The sequence below is a fragment of the Bubalus bubalis genome, chromosome 24, assembly GCF_019923935.1.
Source record: "Bubalus bubalis isolate 160015118507 breed Murrah chromosome 24, NDDB_SH_1, whole genome shotgun sequence".
Taxonomy (NCBI): domain Eukaryota; kingdom Metazoa; phylum Chordata; class Mammalia; order Artiodactyla; family Bovidae; genus Bubalus; species Bubalus bubalis.
This window is the reverse complement of record NC_059180.1, coordinates 14,672,343-14,690,741: the sequence shown is the minus strand read 5'-3', so window position 1 is coordinate 14,690,741 and position 18,399 is coordinate 14,672,343. Positions and strand designations below refer to the sequence as shown.

The window sequence follows — 18,399 nt, the reverse complement described above, 5'->3', positions numbered from 1 at the left end:
GTTGACTTATGGAATTTTTTATTCATTCTGGACCTTAATCCCTTATCAGATAAATGATTTGCAAATATTTTGTGGATTGTTTTTTCACTCTATTATTACTGTTCTTTGATGGATGGAAGTGTTAAATACTGAAGTCCAATTTATCCATTTTTTTCTCTTTTGTTGCCTGTGCTTTCGATGCCATCTAAAGGAAATATTAATAACTGCCAAAAGAACATCATGAAGCTTCACTCCTATGTTTTCTTCTAAGAGTTTTATAATTTTACCTCTCACATTTAGGTTTTTTGATCCGTTTTGAATTAATTTATGTATGTGCTGTTAAGTCTAAGGTCCAATTTTATTCTTTTGCATGTGCACATCCAGTTTTCCCAGCACTGCTGAAAAGTCTCTCCCTTCCCCGTTGAATGCCTGCATTAACAGATATGCATTTGCAATCGATTTTGGCGAATTCCAATTTTATCTCCGTTAAAAGAATTCCATTCTTCTCATCAGTATATTTGTATTATATATTCAATCGTTATTACTATATCTTTAGTTTCGTCAATATAAAATTGGGGAAGGGGCGGTATTTCAGGACTGAGGAGAGCGACGATTTGTGTGGTCACCTAGGGGACCGCACGGCGCCCCTCACTGGAGCTTCTGATCGTCAAGGGCTCTCTGGGAGGGTCCTGGGTCCTCTCTGAAGGCACAGTTCTGCGAGGCCGGGAGCGGGGGCCGGGGACCGGGTAGTCAGCGCGGCCCTGGTGAGAAGCCTACCGGGGGGAGAGGGTGGGAGTTCCCAGCAGGGTCCGTGGGAAGAGGTCCGGCCCCGGCACCGCCGGCGCATGCGTATCGCCGAGCCGGAGCCAGCGCTGCGCGGCCGCCATTGCTGGGAGGCTTTCGTCAGAGCCTGGCTGGCCCCGGCGGCTGGTCCAGCCCCAGGGGCCTGTCACTGGGCGTCATTGGCTCAGGCATCAGGGCCCTCATCACCTTCTCCCGCCTCGGTCGGGACAGGCGGCGGCGGCTGCGGCGTCAGGGGGCGGAGCCGCCCGGGGCGCCCTTTGTCTGTGCCGGCGGGTGAGTGCGGCGCCCGCGGGCGGGTGGCTGGAGAGGGGGCTGGGCGGGCGGGGGTCGCGGGGCGGGGAGCCCTCGACTCCGAGCCCCCCAGGCGGCGCCCTCCGGCTTCTCGGACCCCCTGTTCCCCTTTCATGGGAAGGCCTTCCCATTCCCAAGATTACAAACCTATTTTCCTCTAATATTTTCTGCAATTTATTTTTGTATAGGCGTGGGTGGGTATCATTTTTGGAAAGTTTTTCCCATCTCAAGAGTATTAAAAGATTCACCTTTATTTTCGTCTAATACTTTTAAAGGATTAAAACAATTTTTTTTTTTACATTTTAACCTATTGGATATTAATTTTGTGATAACCTGTAAGATAGAAAAATGCCTTTTCCCCCCCCCCGTCATCTTGCCGTCATCTCTTTCCCACTGAATTGAAATGACACTTATCTATTCTACAGACGTTTGTATACTCACATCTGTTTCTAGCCTGTTACACTGCTCTCACAGTTTCTGCAGTGATACCATTTTGTTTTAATATAAAATAAGTTTTAATATGTGGCAGAGCAGATCCCCGTAATTGTGTCTTTTGATTTAATGAACTTTGTTTCTTTTACTTACTTTGAATTGTGGGGAATATTAAAGGTACAAAAATTACCATTTTCCAAGACAGAATTGATCATGGCACTTAGTAGGTGCTCTATTAAATGGAGAATATTGAAAGTCACTCTGTTGCTGAAAACTTTTGTATACTTCCCTGATGCCATTAGGATAATGTTTTAGTTACTTAGCAGTGACCTCAAAGCCCTTTTCTTCCAAGGGGCAAGCATATTTTAAATTCATGGCCGCAGTCACCAGCGGCAGTGATTTTGTTTGCTCCTTGGAAGAAAAACTATGACAAACCTATGCAGCATATTAAAAAGCAGAGACATTACTTTGCCAACAAAGATCGATGTAGTCAAAGCTGTGGTTTTCCAGTAGTCATGTATGAACATGAGAGGTGGACTATAAAGAAAGCTGAGCACTGATGAATTGATGCTTTTGAACTGTGATGTTGGAGGAGACTCTTGAGAGTCCTTTGGAATGTAAGGAGATCAAACCAGTCAATCCTAAAGGAAATCAACCCTGAATATTCATTGGAAGGACTGATGCTGAAGCTGAAATTCCAATATTTTGGCCACTCTGAAGGAGATCAGCCCTGGGATTTCTTTGGAGGGAATGATGCTGAAGCTGAAACTCCAGTACTTTGGCCACCTCATGTGAAGAGTTGACTCATTGGAAAAGACTCTGATGCTGGGAGGGTTTGGGGGCAGGAGGAGAAGGGGACGACAGAGGATGAGATGGCTGGATGGCATCACTGACTCGATGGACGTGAGTCTGAGTGAACTCCGGGAGTTGGTGATGGACAGGGAGGCCTGGCATGCTGCGATTCATGGGGTCGCGAAGAGTTGGACACGACTGAGCAACTGAACTGAGCTGAACTGGTGCAAAGAGCCAACTCATTGGAAAATACCCTGATGCTGGGAAAGAATGAAGGCAGGAGGAGAAGAAGACTATAGAGGACAGAATGGTTAGATGGCATCCCCAATTTGATGGACTTGAGTTTGAGCAAACTCCGAGAATTGGTGAAGGACAGGGAAACCTGGCATGCTACAGTCCATGGGGTTGCAGAGTTGGCCATGACTGAGTGACTGAACAACAACAAAGCCCTTCATGACGTTAATATTGCATACTGCTTTGCCTTCCGTCCTTGCACTTTATGTTGTAGGCATACCAAACTGCCAGGACAGGACCCAAAACCCTCTGGGGAAAATGCATTAATTAAATTATATCAAAATTATATCAGAAAAGCCCATGTGCCAAGTATTTTGAAAAATATTTGCTATATTTGAAAAGAGCAAAGGGCTTAAAATTAGAGACATAAAATACTTGCAACATGTGTTAGAGAAAGTACCGTAATATGTAAAGAGACTTGTTGAAAAAAGAAAAGTGTGGGACTTCTCTGGTGATCCAGTGGCTGAGTCTGCTCTCCCAGTGCAGGGCGCCCTAGTTCAACCCCTGATCAGGGAATTAGATCCCACATGCCGCAACTAAGACCCAGCACAGCCAAATAAATAATAATAATAATAAAGGTGAAAATCTTAACTTAAAAAAAAAGTGGACAAAGGATATGCACAGGCAATTTATAGACGAATTACAGCAAATTACAGGAAACCAATAAACAAAAAAAGTGCTTAACCTCATAAGTAATTATAGAATGCAAATGAAGACAAAGATACTTTTCACCGTTTAGACTGGGAAAATATATCAATATTGGTGCTAACAAAGTATCGAGGCAAATGCAGAGGGGCAGGGCCCCGGTTGTACAATTTAGGAAATATTTTGAGTGGCAGTATGACTACACCTAGTAAAATGTTAAGTGAGTTCACTCTGTGGCTCAGAAATTCTATTCTAAGATCTGTCCTGCTGAAATACTTGCACAGGTGCACAGGGATGTGTGTACAAAGATGCTCATTACAATATTGTTTGTAGTTTGAGAAAGGGATACCACTTAAATGCTAACTATGAGTGTGGTTAAATGTATTGTGGTAGATCTGTACAGTGTAATATTGTGCTGTTATAAAAGTAGAATAAGGTAGTTTGTTATGAAGTTAATAAAAGGAAAGATTTCTAAGATCAGCATTTCCAAAAGTGTGTTTTATGGAACCCGGTTCCCATCAGAAGAGAAGGCAATGTACTCTTGCCTGGAAAATCCAGTACTCTTGGAAAATCCAGTACTCCACTCCAGTACTCTTGCCTGGAAAATCCCATGGACGGAGGAGCCTGGTAGGCTGCAGTCCATGAGGTCACTAAGAGTCGGACACGACTGAGTGATTTCACTTTCACTTTTCATTTGCATGGATTGGAGAAGGAAATGGCAACCCACTCCAGTATTCTTGCCTGGAGAATCCCAGGGATGGGGGAGCCTGGTGGGCTGCCGTCTATGGGGTCGCACAGAGTCGGACTGAAGCGACTGAGCGGCAGCAGCAGCAGCAGCATTCGCATCAGATGCCATAAAAAGTACTCTCAAACTAGTTATGTTTGTATATAATGTATAATATACTTGAAATATTCCTCATTCCCTTGGGTTCATAGGAGGAGAAACCTGTCTTCCTAACATGGTTAGTGCAGTTTTTGTTGTGAATATATGGTTTTCAGGTGATTGGGTTTGAAACCCCAAGACATTCTTGTAAATTCAACCTGGCTCTTCAGACCATGGGACCTTTTTTGAATTTTTGCTTGATAAAATAAAGACCTGATCCTTAAAGTGCTTTTAAATTATTTTTGAAAGATCTTCCTATTAGTGAAAACTGGTTGTAAAATGTTAGATTCTTGGCATGTCTTGGCTTGAATGGCTTCTTTCTCTAACAGGGCCATTCCATTGGAACCATAGTTTCCTTTCTTTCTTCCTATTACTTCTCAGAAATGGTTTTATTCTTTGTTTCTATCAGTAGTTTTTGAGAGGAGTTTTTCAGGTCAACTTTTGTGAACGGAGAACAAATGTATTCTCATGATTATTAACAGATCAATACATTTCATTCTGTTATTGGTACTGGTGAAATGCCTGTTTTTTTCTTCTTTCTGGGGAGAAAGCCACTCTATTTGAAAGTCTTTCTGTGGGAAAGGACCACATGATTTCTGTTCCAAGAAGAGGGTGGGAGAGGACTAAGGCTAAATTTGTTGTAGTTGCTGCTTCTGTATCTCTCTGCTCTTTGAGAAATTCTAAAACTGCTTTTTTGATTGTTTTAATGAATTCCACCTCCTGTGGTGCTCTGTCTTTATCAATGAACAGTGTGTATATCTCTTTTTAGACTCCATAGGTCTCTAGGGGACCAACACTGCTGGAGTTCTTCTGCTGACTCTGATGCATCTCATTACAAGTGCTCAGCCTGAAATTGTATCTCTCAAGATCTCTGCCAGGAGGCAGATTCGAATATCACAGTGACGTATGTACATGTAGGATTGATGCCTTTAGTGAAAAAAAACAGCAGCAGTGTAATAGCCAACTTCAGGAACCTCCACATCTCAACTCTACATGAAGAAGGCAAGATCCTGAGAGTGGCTGCCCTGGGAAGCAGAAATCACTCTCTTGAATATCCACTGTCTCCTGACCCTCTCATGAGATCAGGCACCTTTAATACCTGTGACTGGCTGTTGCCTTTAAGGCACTGGAAAATCAGCCTTCGGGGACTGACAGGGCTGCTGAAGCTGTTAGAACTGGTATGTCTCCTGACTGTTGTGCCCGAAGAGAATAAGGCTTTGGTAACATTACAACTGAAGGACTGCCAAGAGGTGTAGTCATCCTCGTGGAGGACTGAATCCAGGTACTCAAAAAGGAAGGTGAACATTCTGAGAAACGAAAAGAGTGAAATCTCCTTTCTGTATTGGAAGGGTCATCTTTTTAATAACGTTTAATGTTTATTTTTATTTATTTATTTATTTTTGGCTGTGCTGGGTCTTCCTTTGCTGTGTGCAGGCTTTCTCTAGTTGCAGCGAGCAGGGGCTACTCTCTAGTTGTGGTGTGTGGGCTTCTCATTGTGGTGGCTTCTGTTGTTGCAGAGCAGAGGCTCTGCAGTGCACAGGCTTCAGTAGTTGCAGCATGTGGGCTCAGTAGTTGCAGTTCATGGGCTCTAGAGCACAGGCTCAGTAATTGTGGTGCATAGGCTTAGCTGCCCCACAGCATGTGGGATCTTCCTGGATTGGGGATTGAACCTGTGTCTCTTGCATTAACAGGGGGATTCTTTATCAATGAGCCAGTAGGGAAGGCATAGAAGGATCATCTTTTTTTTTTAATCATTTTTTTAAATTAATTTATTTTTTAATTGAAGGATAATTGCTTTACAGAATTTTGTTGTTTTCTGTCAGACATCAACATGAATCAGCCATAGATGTACATATGTCCCTTCCCTCTTGGACCTCCCTCCCATCTCCCTCCCCATCCCACCCCTCTAGGTGATACAGAGCCAATGTTTGAGTTCCCTGAAACTCACAGCAAGTTCCCACTGCCTATCTATTTTACATATGGTAATGTAAGTTTCCATGGTACTCTCTCCATACATCTCACCCTCTCCTTCCCTCTCCCCATGTCCATAAGTCTATTCTCTATGTCTGTTTCTCCACTGCTGCCTTGCAAATAAATTCATCAGTACCATCTTTATAGATTCCATATATATGTGTTAATATATGATATTTATCTTTCTGTTTCTGAGTTACTTCACTCTGTATAATAGGCTCTAGGTTCATCCACCTCATTAGAACTGACTCAAATGCATTTCTTTTTATGGCTGAGTAATATTCCCATTTGTATAGGCACCACATATACTTCTTTATCCATCATCTGTCAATGGACATGTTCTAGCTGTTGTAAACAGTGCTGCAATGAACATTGGGGTACATGTTCATTGTACATGTACATGTCTTTTTCAGTATTTGTTTCCTCATGGAATATGCCTAGGAGTGGAATAGAAGGATCATCTTAAAGAGAGTAGAGGAGATGCCTGGACTTTGAGTTTAGGGGTGAGTTTATGCTCTTAAAGAGTAAGAATAACTCCTCAACATAAATTCTCTGGATCACATCATCTCAGTGGTTCTCATCTGCTGCTTGGAATCATTTGGAGACTTCAGAATTTAAAAATGCTGTTGCCCAGGTTCACCTGAGATTGTTAAATCCAAATCTCAGGGAAGAGGGGCTGAGCACTGGCATCTTTTTAAAATCCCCCCCAAGTGAGTAGCTAGTGCTAAAAACCAATGAGCACCCTGAGCTTCCCATATGTCGCAACAAGTGGAGTTGTACCACAGAGGAGAGACAGCCATGCTTTAAATTCCTCAGTGTAATAGAGGAACAAGAGTGTCAGAGTTACGTCACCCAGCCTTTAGACTTATGTCTTAGAGGGCTTCTGTCTAAACCATCTGCCATCCTGATACAAGACAAAAGGTGCAAGATTTAGGTGAAGCTTTAATATCATTCCTTGACAAGATTCTTCTCTTCTTTTCTCAGGAATGCCCTCTCAGGATGCTGTACTTTCCCAAGAAGGAAACACAGAGAAGGAAATGAATGTTGGATCACAGACAGTCATGTCTCAGGTAAGTTCAGTTTTGTTTGTTTTTTTTAATAACTTTATTTTTTGGTGTTTTTTTTTTTTTTTTTTTTTGGCTGTGTTAGGTCTTTGTTCCTGTGGGGGCTCTTCTCCAGTTGTGGCAAGTGGGACCTACTCTCTAGTTGTGGTGTGCAGGCTGCTCATTGCGATGGCTTCTCTTGTCACAGAGCATGGGCTCTAGGGAACATGGGCTCCGTAGTTGCAGCTCCCAGGCTCTAGAGCACAGGCTCAATAGTTGCGGTGCACAGACTTAGTTGCTCCAAGGCATGTGGGATCTTCTCAGATCAGGAATCAAACCCATGTCTCCAGCATTGGCAGGCTGGTTCTATACCACGGAGCCACCAGGGAAGCCCCAGATAAGTTGTTTTCCTCTCCTCTGAAATGCCATGGTGGCTCGCAGAATGTAGGTACTTTTATTTTTCAATTCTCAGAAGAACTAAGCTCCCCAAGTCCAGAGCCCTTGAGATTCCTGTGACAGATGTCACATATCTGTATGTGATGTTTCCTACCCACCTTCCATACCTCTTTATAGCTCTTCTCTCCTTCAGCATTTTTATCAGCTTGTAGATTCATGTCTGTCCTGGATGTTGTAAAAGCAACACAAGAAGCCGTAGACTATCTTTTAATAGTGCATGTGTGCGTGCTCAGTTGTGTCTGACTCTTTGTGACCCCATGGACTGTAGCCCACCACGCTTCTCTGTCCATGGAATTTTCCAGGCAAGAATACTGGAGTGTGTTGCCATTTCCTACTCCAGGGGATCTTCCCAACCCAGAGAGCAAACCCACATCTCCTGCATTTTTTGTATTGGCAGACGGATTCTTTAAATCACCCTTCCCTTAAATAGCTCACTAGAATTTAAACGCTTGCCATTCAGTCTTCAAACAATGAATGATGCCCATGTCACTGACCACTTGGAGGTAATGGAATTATTAATATACCTGAGGACCTCTGCTGCCACAAATTAATGTGGCAAATTAACGCCACAAATTAAGCCAGCCACAGCATCAGTCCTTCCAGTGAATATTCAGGACTGATTTCTTTTAGGATTGACTGATTTGATCTCCTTGCTGTCCAAGGGACTCTCAGGAAAGTCTTCTCAAGCAGCACAGTTAGAAGACATCAATTCTTCAGCACTTGACATCCTTTACAGTCCAACTCTCACATCTGTACATGACTATTGGAAAAACCATAGCTTTGACTCTGTGCAGCTTAGTCAGTGAAGTGATGTCTTTGCTTTTTAGTATGGTGTCTAGGTTTGTCATAGCTTTTCTTCCAAAGAACAAGTGTTGTTTAATAGCATACTCTATAATTTACCCAGTCATCATTTATTGTCTACTTTCCCCTGCTGAAGTTTCATAAAGGAAGAGACTTTTAGTCTCTTGTTCACTAGTATATCTCAAGCCCTATAGGTGACCCATAGGAAGCACTGAATAAATATTTGTTGAATAAACAGGAATTTTGCATATGATAAACCATATCTCAACCCAGTGGTGAAAAGATGGTTTATTCAATAATCAATGATATTTCTGTGGAGCCATGTGTAAAAAGGTAAAGTTGAATCTATACCTCATACTTTACATCAGAACAGTCTTCAAACTGATCAAATATTTAAATATGAAAAACTAAGCCACAAAAGTTACACAAGAAAATAATTTGGGAATTCCTTTATAACCTACAACTGAGAATCCAGAATCCATAAAAGAAAAGACTAATAAGAAAGAGAGAGGGACAGGAGAGAGAAAGAGAGAGAGAGCCAGCTGAGCAAAGGGCAGAAGACAGAAAGGAGAAGATTATTTTTGGAATCATAAAGGACCTCCAGGAGAGTTAGTGGGGCCCTAAAGGACCTTTCACAGGACTTAAAGGATAATAAGGAAAATCTTGTCATGAGCTGAAGAAAGGGGACACTTGAAGAAGAAATTTTGGTCAACGTTGTCACCTTCAGTAACAAGAAAAATAGGAACTATACTTAATGGACTCAATGATATATTTAAGGAGATTTTCAGGTAGAAGACTAAAAGTGCCAGGTGTCAGCTTCTGGGTGGTTAAAGTAAAATGTGAGAGGAAAAGATAAACTAGATAAAGAACCATTACATATAAAGGAAGCAGACAAGAAAATATGCTCAACCTCGCTAATCGTCAGGGAAATGCAAATCAAAACCACAGTGTGCTGTCCCCTCACACCTGTCAGAATGGCTGTCATCAAAAAGAACAGAAATAACAAATTTTGGCGAGGATGTAGAGGAAAGAGAACCTTCATACGCCGTTGGTGGCGATGTAAATTGGTGCAGCCACTGTGGTAAACAGTATGGAGGTTTCTCAAAAAGCTAAGAATAGAACTAGCACATGACCCAGCAGTTCTGCTCTTGGGTATATACCCCCCAAAAAACTAAAACACAAATTCAGAAAGATACATGAACCCCAGTGTTCAAAGAGGAATTATTTACAATTGCCAAGACATGGAAGCAACTTCAGTGTCCGTGAAGAGATGGATGGATAAGGATGTGGTGTATGTATACAATGAAATTACTCCTCAGTCATAGAAAAGAATGAAATTTTGCTATTTGCAGCAACATGGATGAACTTGGAGGGCATTATGCTAAGTGACATAAGTCAGAGAAAGACAAATACTGTATGATATCACTTTTATGTGAAATCTGAAAAATACAACAAACTAGTGAATAAAACAGAAAAGAAGCTGACTTGCATATATAGAGACCAAACTAGTGAGAACCAGTGGGGAGAGAGAATGGGGAAGGGGCAATACAAGAAGTAGGGGATTAAGAGGTACAAACTATTATGTATAAAATAAGCTACAAGAATCTACAACACAGGGAATATAGCCAATATTTTATAATAACTATAAATGGAGTATAACCTTTAAAATTCATGAATCACTATATTGAACACCTGTAACTTAAATAATATTGTACATCAACAGTATTTCCATTTTTTTAAAACATCAAAAATATGTATATAAAGGAGCCAGAAATTACTGAGTTTGAAAATAAAACTGTTTCTCATTCACACCTCTCAACATGTGCCCAGCTCAGCTACATTATAGAATTGCTGTTTACTTGAATGGGAGTGTGTGTGGCAGTTATTTCTATGAGTTTCCCACCACTTTGAGTTTGTGAAGGATAAAGGGTGGGGCGAAATACCTATTTCTTCAGCTCACAGAAAGAAAAATAGAGAGAAAGCTTTCAAGGAACCATACCTGGGAACTATGCTCCAAGAGCTTCATCTGCCTGTGGACCTGGTGTAGATGATAAGATCCCAGACTTCAAATTGATGCATCAAACGTAGGGGTCTTGAGGAAGATGAATAAAATCTGCATAAGGAAGGGATGTGAATATTTACCTTCAGAGGGTAAACAGTAGCAGGTTGTATTTTCTGAAAATGGCACAATTTCTCCCATTCCATAGGTTCCTCTTATACTGACTTAACTACTCTTATCAGGAGAGGTGTGATTGTGTGCCTTCCCCTTGGATCTGGCTTGTGACTGTGGTGGAACCGAAGCCACGTGACTCTTGAGGCTGGATGAAGAAAGGTGGTTCTCGTGGGAATTTTGCATTTGGCATCCAGCTACCATGCCATGAGGAAGCCCAGGCAGCCTGTGGACAGGCTTGTATGGAGAGGACCAAAGGCACCTGACTGAGCTCCCAACTTTCAGCCAGTACCAACTTGCCAGCCAAATGAATGAGCCTCTTAAAAAGTGAATCTTACAGCCCAAAGTTGAGCCTCCCAGCTGAAACAAAGTGGAACAAAGATGAGCTACTCCTGCTGAATCCTGCCCATGTTACAGATTCTGTGAATAAAATAAATGATTGTTATTGTTTTGAGCCACTAAATTTGGAGGTGGTTTGTTATACAGCAATAGATAATGACACAATGGATACCACCCCTACAGAAGTCAGCTTGACAATATGTATCAAAATTGCAGATTCATATACTCTTTTGCCAGACATCTTGTGGGGAATGTATTCTAGATACAGACTTATATACAACAGCAAAATAATATACTTTCAAAATAATTCACTGCAGCATGATTTATAGTAACAAGAGAGTAGAAAATAGCTAAAATGTCTATTAGTAGACTAGTTACATAAGTTGTGGGATAGTCACACAATACCACACAGCTATTAAAAAAAAAAAGGAGGAAGAAATTATGAACTGATGTGGAGGGATTTCCAGCATAAAGTGTTCAGTGAAAAAAATCAGAAGCAAAAGATTACCTAAATATGCTACTTTGTACAAGAAAGAAGAAACAAAAATATATAAATGTATCAAATTCTTATTTGAGGGAAAAGAGAAATTGAAAGGCTAAACTTGCATCTAATGAGATTGGTTACTTGTAGGACTTAGATGGAAAAGGGGTGAAAAAGAGGGAATGGAGGTGGGCATATGCCAGGAGGGCTTAAAATTGAAAATAAAAAGAAATAAGTGAGCCAAACTGTATTTCAAATTACTGATATAACCACACTGAAAAGGAGTTAACTTTTGAAACTAAATCATTTCTTGTACTCTGTGTCCTCAGGCTAAAAACAAAACAGTTCTCAATACTGAACTCTCATTTGTAGGCTTGTTCTGTGCAGAGACATGTTCCCTGGTAGCTCAGCTGGTGAAGAATCCGCCAGCAATGAGGAGATGCCAGTTCGATTCTTGGGTCGGGAAAATCCCCTGGAGAAAGGATAGGCTACCACTCCAATATTCTTGGGCTTCCCTAGTGGCTCAGACTGTGAAGAATCTGCCTGCAATGCTGGAGACCTGGGTTCAGTCTCTGGGTTAGGAAGATCCCCTGGAGGAGGGCAAGGCAACCCACTCCAGTATTCTTGCCAGGAGAATCCCCATGAACAGAGTAGCCTGGTAGGCTACAGTCCTTGAGGTTGCAAAGAGTCAGACACGACTGAGCAACTAAGCACAGCACATGTGTTAGCAATACCAAAACCACTTTCTTTAAAATCTAGGATTGAGCAAATAAGTAAACACATTGTCCATAATTTTGTTGTTATTGTTTACTTACTCAGTTCAGTTCAGTTGTATCTGACTCTTTGTGACCCCATGGACTGCAGCACGCCAGACTTCCCTGTCCATCACCAACTGCCAGAGCTTGCTCAAATTCATGTCCATCAAGTCGGTGATGCCATCCAACCATCTTATCCTTTGTCATCCCCTTCTCCTCCTGCCTTCAGTCTTTCCCAGCATCAGGGTCTTTTCCAGTGAGTCAGTTCTTTGCATCAGGTGGCCAAAATATTGGAGTTTCCGCTTCAGCATTAGTCCTTCCAATGAATATTCAGGACTGATTTTCTTTAGGATTGACTGGTTGGGTCTCCTTGCAGTCCAAGGGACTCTCAAGAGTCTTCTCCAACACCACAGTTCAAGAGCATCAGTTCTTCAGCGCTCAGCTTCCTTTATGGTCCACCTCTCACATCCATACATGACTATTGGAAAAACCATAGCTTTGACTAGATGGGGGCTTCCCTGATAGCTCAGTTGGTAAAGAATCTGCCTGCAATGCAGGAAACCCCAGTTCGACTCCTGCATTGGGAAGATCCGCTGAAGGGAATGGCCACTCACTCCAGTATTCTTGTCTGGAGAATTCCATGGACTGTATAGTTCATGAGGTTGCAAAGAGTCGAACACGACTGAGTGACTTTCGCTTTTCACTTTGACTAGATGGACCTTTGTCAGCAAAGTAATGTGTCTTGTCATAGCTTTTCTTCCAAGGAGCAAGCATCTTTTAATTTCATGGCTTCAGTCACCATCTGCAGTGATTTTGGAGCCCAAGAAAATAAAGTCTCTCACTGTCTCCATTATTTCCCCATCTATTTGCCGTGAAGTGATGGGACTGGATGCCATGATCTTAGTTTTTTAAATGTTAAGTTTTAAGCCATCTTTTTCACTCTCCTCTTTCACTTTCATCAAGAGGCTCTTTAGTTCCTGTTTGCTTTCTGCTATTAGGGTGGTATCATCTGCATATCTGAGATTATTGATATTTTTTCCAGCAGTCTTGATTCCAGCTTGTGCTTCATCCAGCCTGGCATTTCACATGATGTGCTCTGCATATAAGTTGAATAAACAGGGTGACCATATACAGCCTTGATGTACTCTTTTCCCAATTTGGAACCAGTCGATTGTTCCATGTCCAGTTCTCACTGTTGCTTCTTGACCTGCATACAGATTTCTCAGGAGGCAAGTAAGATGGTCTGGTATTCCCATCTCTTGAAGAATTTCCCACAGTTTATTGTGATCCACAGAGTCAAAGGCTTTTGCATAGTCAATGAAGCAAAAGTAGATGCTTTTTCTGGAATTCTCTTGAAGGGAATTATAAGATAAGAGAGATATGGGTCAGAGAAGGGAATTACAGATATAAGAGAGGATAGAATAAACCCTGCTATGTTGGATTAGATTTAGAGGTATCAGTATGGACCCATGTTTTTTTCCTAACCAGTTGATCTCTTGACCCATGAGTTTTAATATCACTAAACACAGGGTTGTATATAGAGTTGTGTGTGTATACAGGGTTGGATATGGAGTTGTGTGTGTATACACAGATGTTTTTCTGGAATTCTCTTGCTTTTTCTATGATCCAACGGATGTTGGCAATTTGATGTTTAGTCACTCAGTTGTATCCAACTCTTTTATGACCCCATGGACTTCAGCCCACCAGGCTTCACTGTCCATAGGATTTCCCAGGCAAGAATAATGGAGTGAGATGCTTTGCCCTCCTCCAAGGGATCTTCCCAACCCAGGGATCGAACCCACATCTCCTGCATTACAGGCAGATTCTTTACTGCTGAGCCACCTGGGTAAGACAAGCCAGGTGTCTCATGGTCAGATAAGGGAATTACAGATATGAGAAGAGAGGATAGAATGAACCCTGCTATGTTGGATTAGATTTAGAGATATCAGTATGGACCCATGGTGTTTTGTTTTTTTTTAACCAGTCATTCTCTTGACCTATGGATTTTAATTAATATCAGTAAATACAGGGTTGGATATGGAGTGAAGTTGTGTGTGTATACGTACATCATTGTATATATTCCCCTCTCTCCTAGATACGACCCCTGAGAGGGCCTAGAAGAAATGGTACTCCGGTAGCACTGGATGCAGCTAGTGCCCAGATCTTGGGGTCTAAGTGCCATTTTTCATTAAAGGGAACCAGGCATAGCACTTAAGGATTTGACCAACAGAGCAGAACATGACAGACTGCCTCCCTGTATCAGCTGGGGAAGCAGAGCAGCTCAGTATTTTACCACTAGAAGGAATCAGGAATCCTTTGTCTACTGCACCACCTTTGACTCTTCCCTTAAGGGCCCCTGTAAAGGAAAAACAAAAAGGTTTCTGGCTGAGCGGGGATATACTTAATGTTTCAGGAATCACTGACATTCCAGGACGTGGCTGTGGACTTCACCAGAGAAGAGTGGGACCAGCTGTACCCTGCTCAGAAGAACCTCTACAGAGATGTGATGCTGGAAAACTATAGGAATCTGGTTGCACTGGGTAAGGAGGGCATCTCTGTAAGTCGTGTCTGATTCTTTGGGACCCCATGGACTTTGGCACGCCAGGCTCCCCTGTCCTTTACTATCTCCCAGAGTTTTCTCAAATTCATGTCCATTGAGTCGTTGATGCTATCTAACCATCTCATCCTCTGTCGCCCCCTTCTCCCTTTCTTTTCAGTCTTTCCCAACATCAGGGTCTTTTCCAGTGAATCAGCTCTTCTCATCAGGTTCCTATAGTATTGGAGCTTCAGCTTGAGCAGTAGCAGTCCTTCCAGTGAATATTCTGGGTTGATTTCCTTTAGGATTGACTGGTTTGATCTCCTTGTAGTCCAAGAGATTCTCAAGAGTCTTCTTCAGCACCACAGTTAGAAAGCATGAGGCCAGGATGGAAGAAAGGCAATCAGTTGTGGAGACAAGAGACCTCTGTTTCCTGCTTTCTCCTCTGGTGAAATGTGTTGACTTTGAGATGGGTAGCTTTATTTTGCTGCCTCAGAAGCCTCCCCTTTCCAAATCCAAAGACCCTAAAGATAAAAAAAAGTTTGGAAATGAGTTCTGAGATTTTTGTTCCCTGTGTAAAATTCTAAGACATTTTCCTCTTGAACAGGGCATCAACTGTATAAGCCAGAGGTGATCACTCAGTTGGAGCAGGAGGAGCAGTGGATGATGGGAAGAGTCAGCTCACCAGACACTCATCCAGGTGAGAAGAGAGCATTTGAGTATTTGTGACTCAGTGAAGGAAAATAGTCACTTTTGAAATAATGGAGTGTGCTCCGAACATCTCCCTCTGGGATTTAAAGGATATCAAGGCATTTTTAATGGGTTTGGTCCTTGGGTTGGGACGATCCCCTGGAGAAGGAAATGGAAACCCACTCCAGTATTCTTGCCTGGGAAACCTCATGGACAGAGGAGCCTGGAGGGCTACAGTCCATGGGGTCCGAAAGAGTTGGACATGACTTAGCAACTAAACAGCAGCCGCAGCAGAGGCCTTTTAAAAATTTCAGTTCATATTTGACATTTTTCCAAAGTAAAAATGACTATTTTTTTCTGATTAAACAGATTATATATATATATATATATATATATATATATATATATACTTACTATTTTAAAAATTTGCAGAACACAAAAATTATTTTGAAAGTTTTAGTTTGTTCATAAATACCTTGATATTGCAAATCTCCACAAAGCACTTTCTTACTATTTTTTTGTTTATACATCATTTCAGGATTTTTTAAATCTTTTTCTTTTCCATACCAAAAACCCTCTACCATTTTTACCCATTTTTCATTATTTTTTTTCTTTTTATTATCAAACATGTTAAAGTTGTCTAAAATCTGTAGCCTTGGTTCTCAGTCTCTTGTTCACCTTTGTGATAGGATCCCTGTCATACTTATGTTATTAAAATTGTTTTCTTGGAGATTACCATTAAATTCCTTCCAGTCAAGTCCAGTGGCTAAAACAAACCACCATTATCATGTTCTATGATCATGTTGCATTTGACTGTGTTGACTTGATTCTTGAAAATTGTCTCGCACCTGGGCTTTCACACCATTCTTGCCTCTTGTAGCCTCTCTCCTGTCTCCCAACCTGTTCTTTTTTTTAATTAATTTATTTTTAATAAATTAGCAAGGGTAAAGCAAGGGTAATTGCTTTAATAAAGCAAGGGTAATTGCTTTACAACATTGTGTTTCTGCCATACATCAACATGAATCTATCATAGCTATCCTACCTGCTCTTTTAAATACCTTCTCTTGCTCTTTATTCTTCTAAAGGCACGTCTTTCTTATGGACTTGGTGTTCATTCTTCAGTACTGTGCTTTTAAGTAGCTTCTCTATGTCATTTTTCCATTTCTACATTTCTAGCCTCAGTATTTCATGTACATTCTTTTCCCAGAGTTTAGCTTTGTTTATGAATGTCATACTGTCATTTTAATCAAGTATTTCAAACCCTGGACCTATTGATTCTCTACTCCTTTAAACCATCCTACTAAATGAGACTTCTTGACCAAAAAAAAAAAACAAAACAAAAACCAAAACCCCAAAATCTTAGCTCCTTTTTGTGGGCATACCACCTGGTTATATTAGGAAACAGTGGACTGATGGGTATGTGCCAGATACTGAGTCATTAAGCCAAGTTAATGTACCCTATCTTGATTCTTTGCTCAGACACCTTGTTTCATCATTTGGGCTTGGTTTTCTGTCATTCAAACTTGAGCTTTGTGAAGCTGACTCTGACTCAGTTGTCTTTCTTGCTTATAGTGCTCTCGGTTATCTTAGGTAGGAAAACTTACTCCTTTTTCAGCCTCACTGGACCTAAATTTTTAGCCTGACAGGTGGTGCACCCCAGTGCTCTAAACCCTGTTTAGAGGCTGATAATTAAAACACTTTGTCAAGAACCCCTGAGCAATTTTCCTGACAATGATGATTAACATTATTTTCACAAACCTTCCTATCCGGAACCTGGAGAATAGGAAACTAAAGAAGGAAAATGAAAAACTCCCTTTTCAGGCAAATTGCCAGTGTAGGTGCCCTCACAGAAACCTGAGCTGTTCTTTCCCACAGGTACATATGCTGCCATGTGAAGGAGCCATACTGTCTCCCATTATGTCCCTGCCCAAAGACTCCCAACTCGAGAAAATAATTACTACACTCAAGAAAATTTCCAGGTAATTCCCTGGCAGTTCAGTGGTTAGGACTCAGTGCTTTCACTGACAGGGCCCAGGTTCAGTCCCTGGTTTGGAATTTAAGATCCTGTAAGGTGTGCAGCATGGCCAGAATAGAAAAGAAATTTGTAGACTTCATTATCAACTGTACCTGGGTGGTCAGGGCTTTTGGCCCACAGATGAGGTTGAATAAGTGGTTTCTTTGTATCCTCCTTGTCAGGGCAGGCAGCCTAGCAGTGTCCTCCAAGGAGACTGCTTACATTTTTGCATTTTCCTGTGAGACACAATCAGTTGTTTCTCTTATAAGGATGTGGTAAAATGTTTCTGTTGATGGAGGAACTGAGATAGAATGATCTGGCATGTGCAGCCTCATTCTGATGTGCCCTCTCGGGTATTGCTTGTCTCATTGTCTTCTACGTTAGCTGATGTCTATTTAATATCTAGAAATTCTCTTCCTAGCTAAGATGAGACATGGAAAATGTCTGATGGATCTAGCAATGAAAAGGTTAGGAATGATATTAATGAGAGAAGTGACAGGGGAGTAATTAGCAAAACAGTCAGTTTATACATTGCTGAGTAAACAGGGGGTTAAAAAAAAAAAAGTAGAGCTAGTAGTTGGACTTGCCTAACAGTCCAGTGGTTAAGATTCCACACTTCCACTCCAGGGGGTGTGGGTTTGATTCCGGGTCAGGGAACTAAGGTCCCACATGCTGCTGGTACAGCCAAAAACTAAAAAACAGTATAGCTAGTACATATATGGTACTTCTTACAAGAAGCTCAAATGAGAAGGTGAAGCAAAAAAAGAGGGTGACTGCTAGACTAGAAAGAAAGTGAAAGTGAAAGGGGCTCAGTTGTGTCCAACTCTTTGCGACCCCATGGACTATACAGTGGATGAAATTCGTAAAGCCTGAATACTGGAGTGGGTAGCCATTCCCTTCTCCAGGGGATCTTCCCACCCCAGGAATTGAACCCAGGTCTCCCACATTGCAGGCAGATTATTCACCAGATGAACCAGGTAGCTAGACTAGAAGGCAGTGTCAAAACAGGATCATTCTAAGCAG

At 41.6% G+C, this 18,399-nt stretch overlaps 1 protein-coding gene across 10 annotated transcripts in view; it reads left to right on the top strand.

The window, feature by feature from the left end:
• Positions 1-552: 552 nt before the first annotated feature.
• Positions 553-18,399, top strand: part of ZNF713 (zinc finger protein 713) — a 33,595-nt gene continuing 15,748 nt past the window's right edge. For 3 of the 10 annotated variants that reach the window (XM_044935664.1, XM_044935662.1, XM_044935663.1), the window contains exons 1-4: positions 553-1,056; positions 7,076-7,161; positions 14,550-14,676; positions 15,280-15,372. In XM_044935664.1, coding sequence (XP_044791599.1) covers positions 825-1,056; positions 7,076-7,161; positions 14,550-14,676; positions 15,280-15,372 — 538 coding nt within the window. In that variant the 5' untranslated portion in view covers positions 553-824. Of the gene's footprint in view, positions 1,057-4,889; positions 5,403-6,504; positions 6,595-7,075; positions 7,162-10,598; positions 11,025-14,549; positions 14,677-15,279; positions 15,373-17,237; positions 17,342-18,399 lie in introns of those variants that run through there. The other 7 variants (XM_006070361.4, XM_044935665.1, XM_006070358.4 and 4 more) reach the window with 7 other exon arrangements.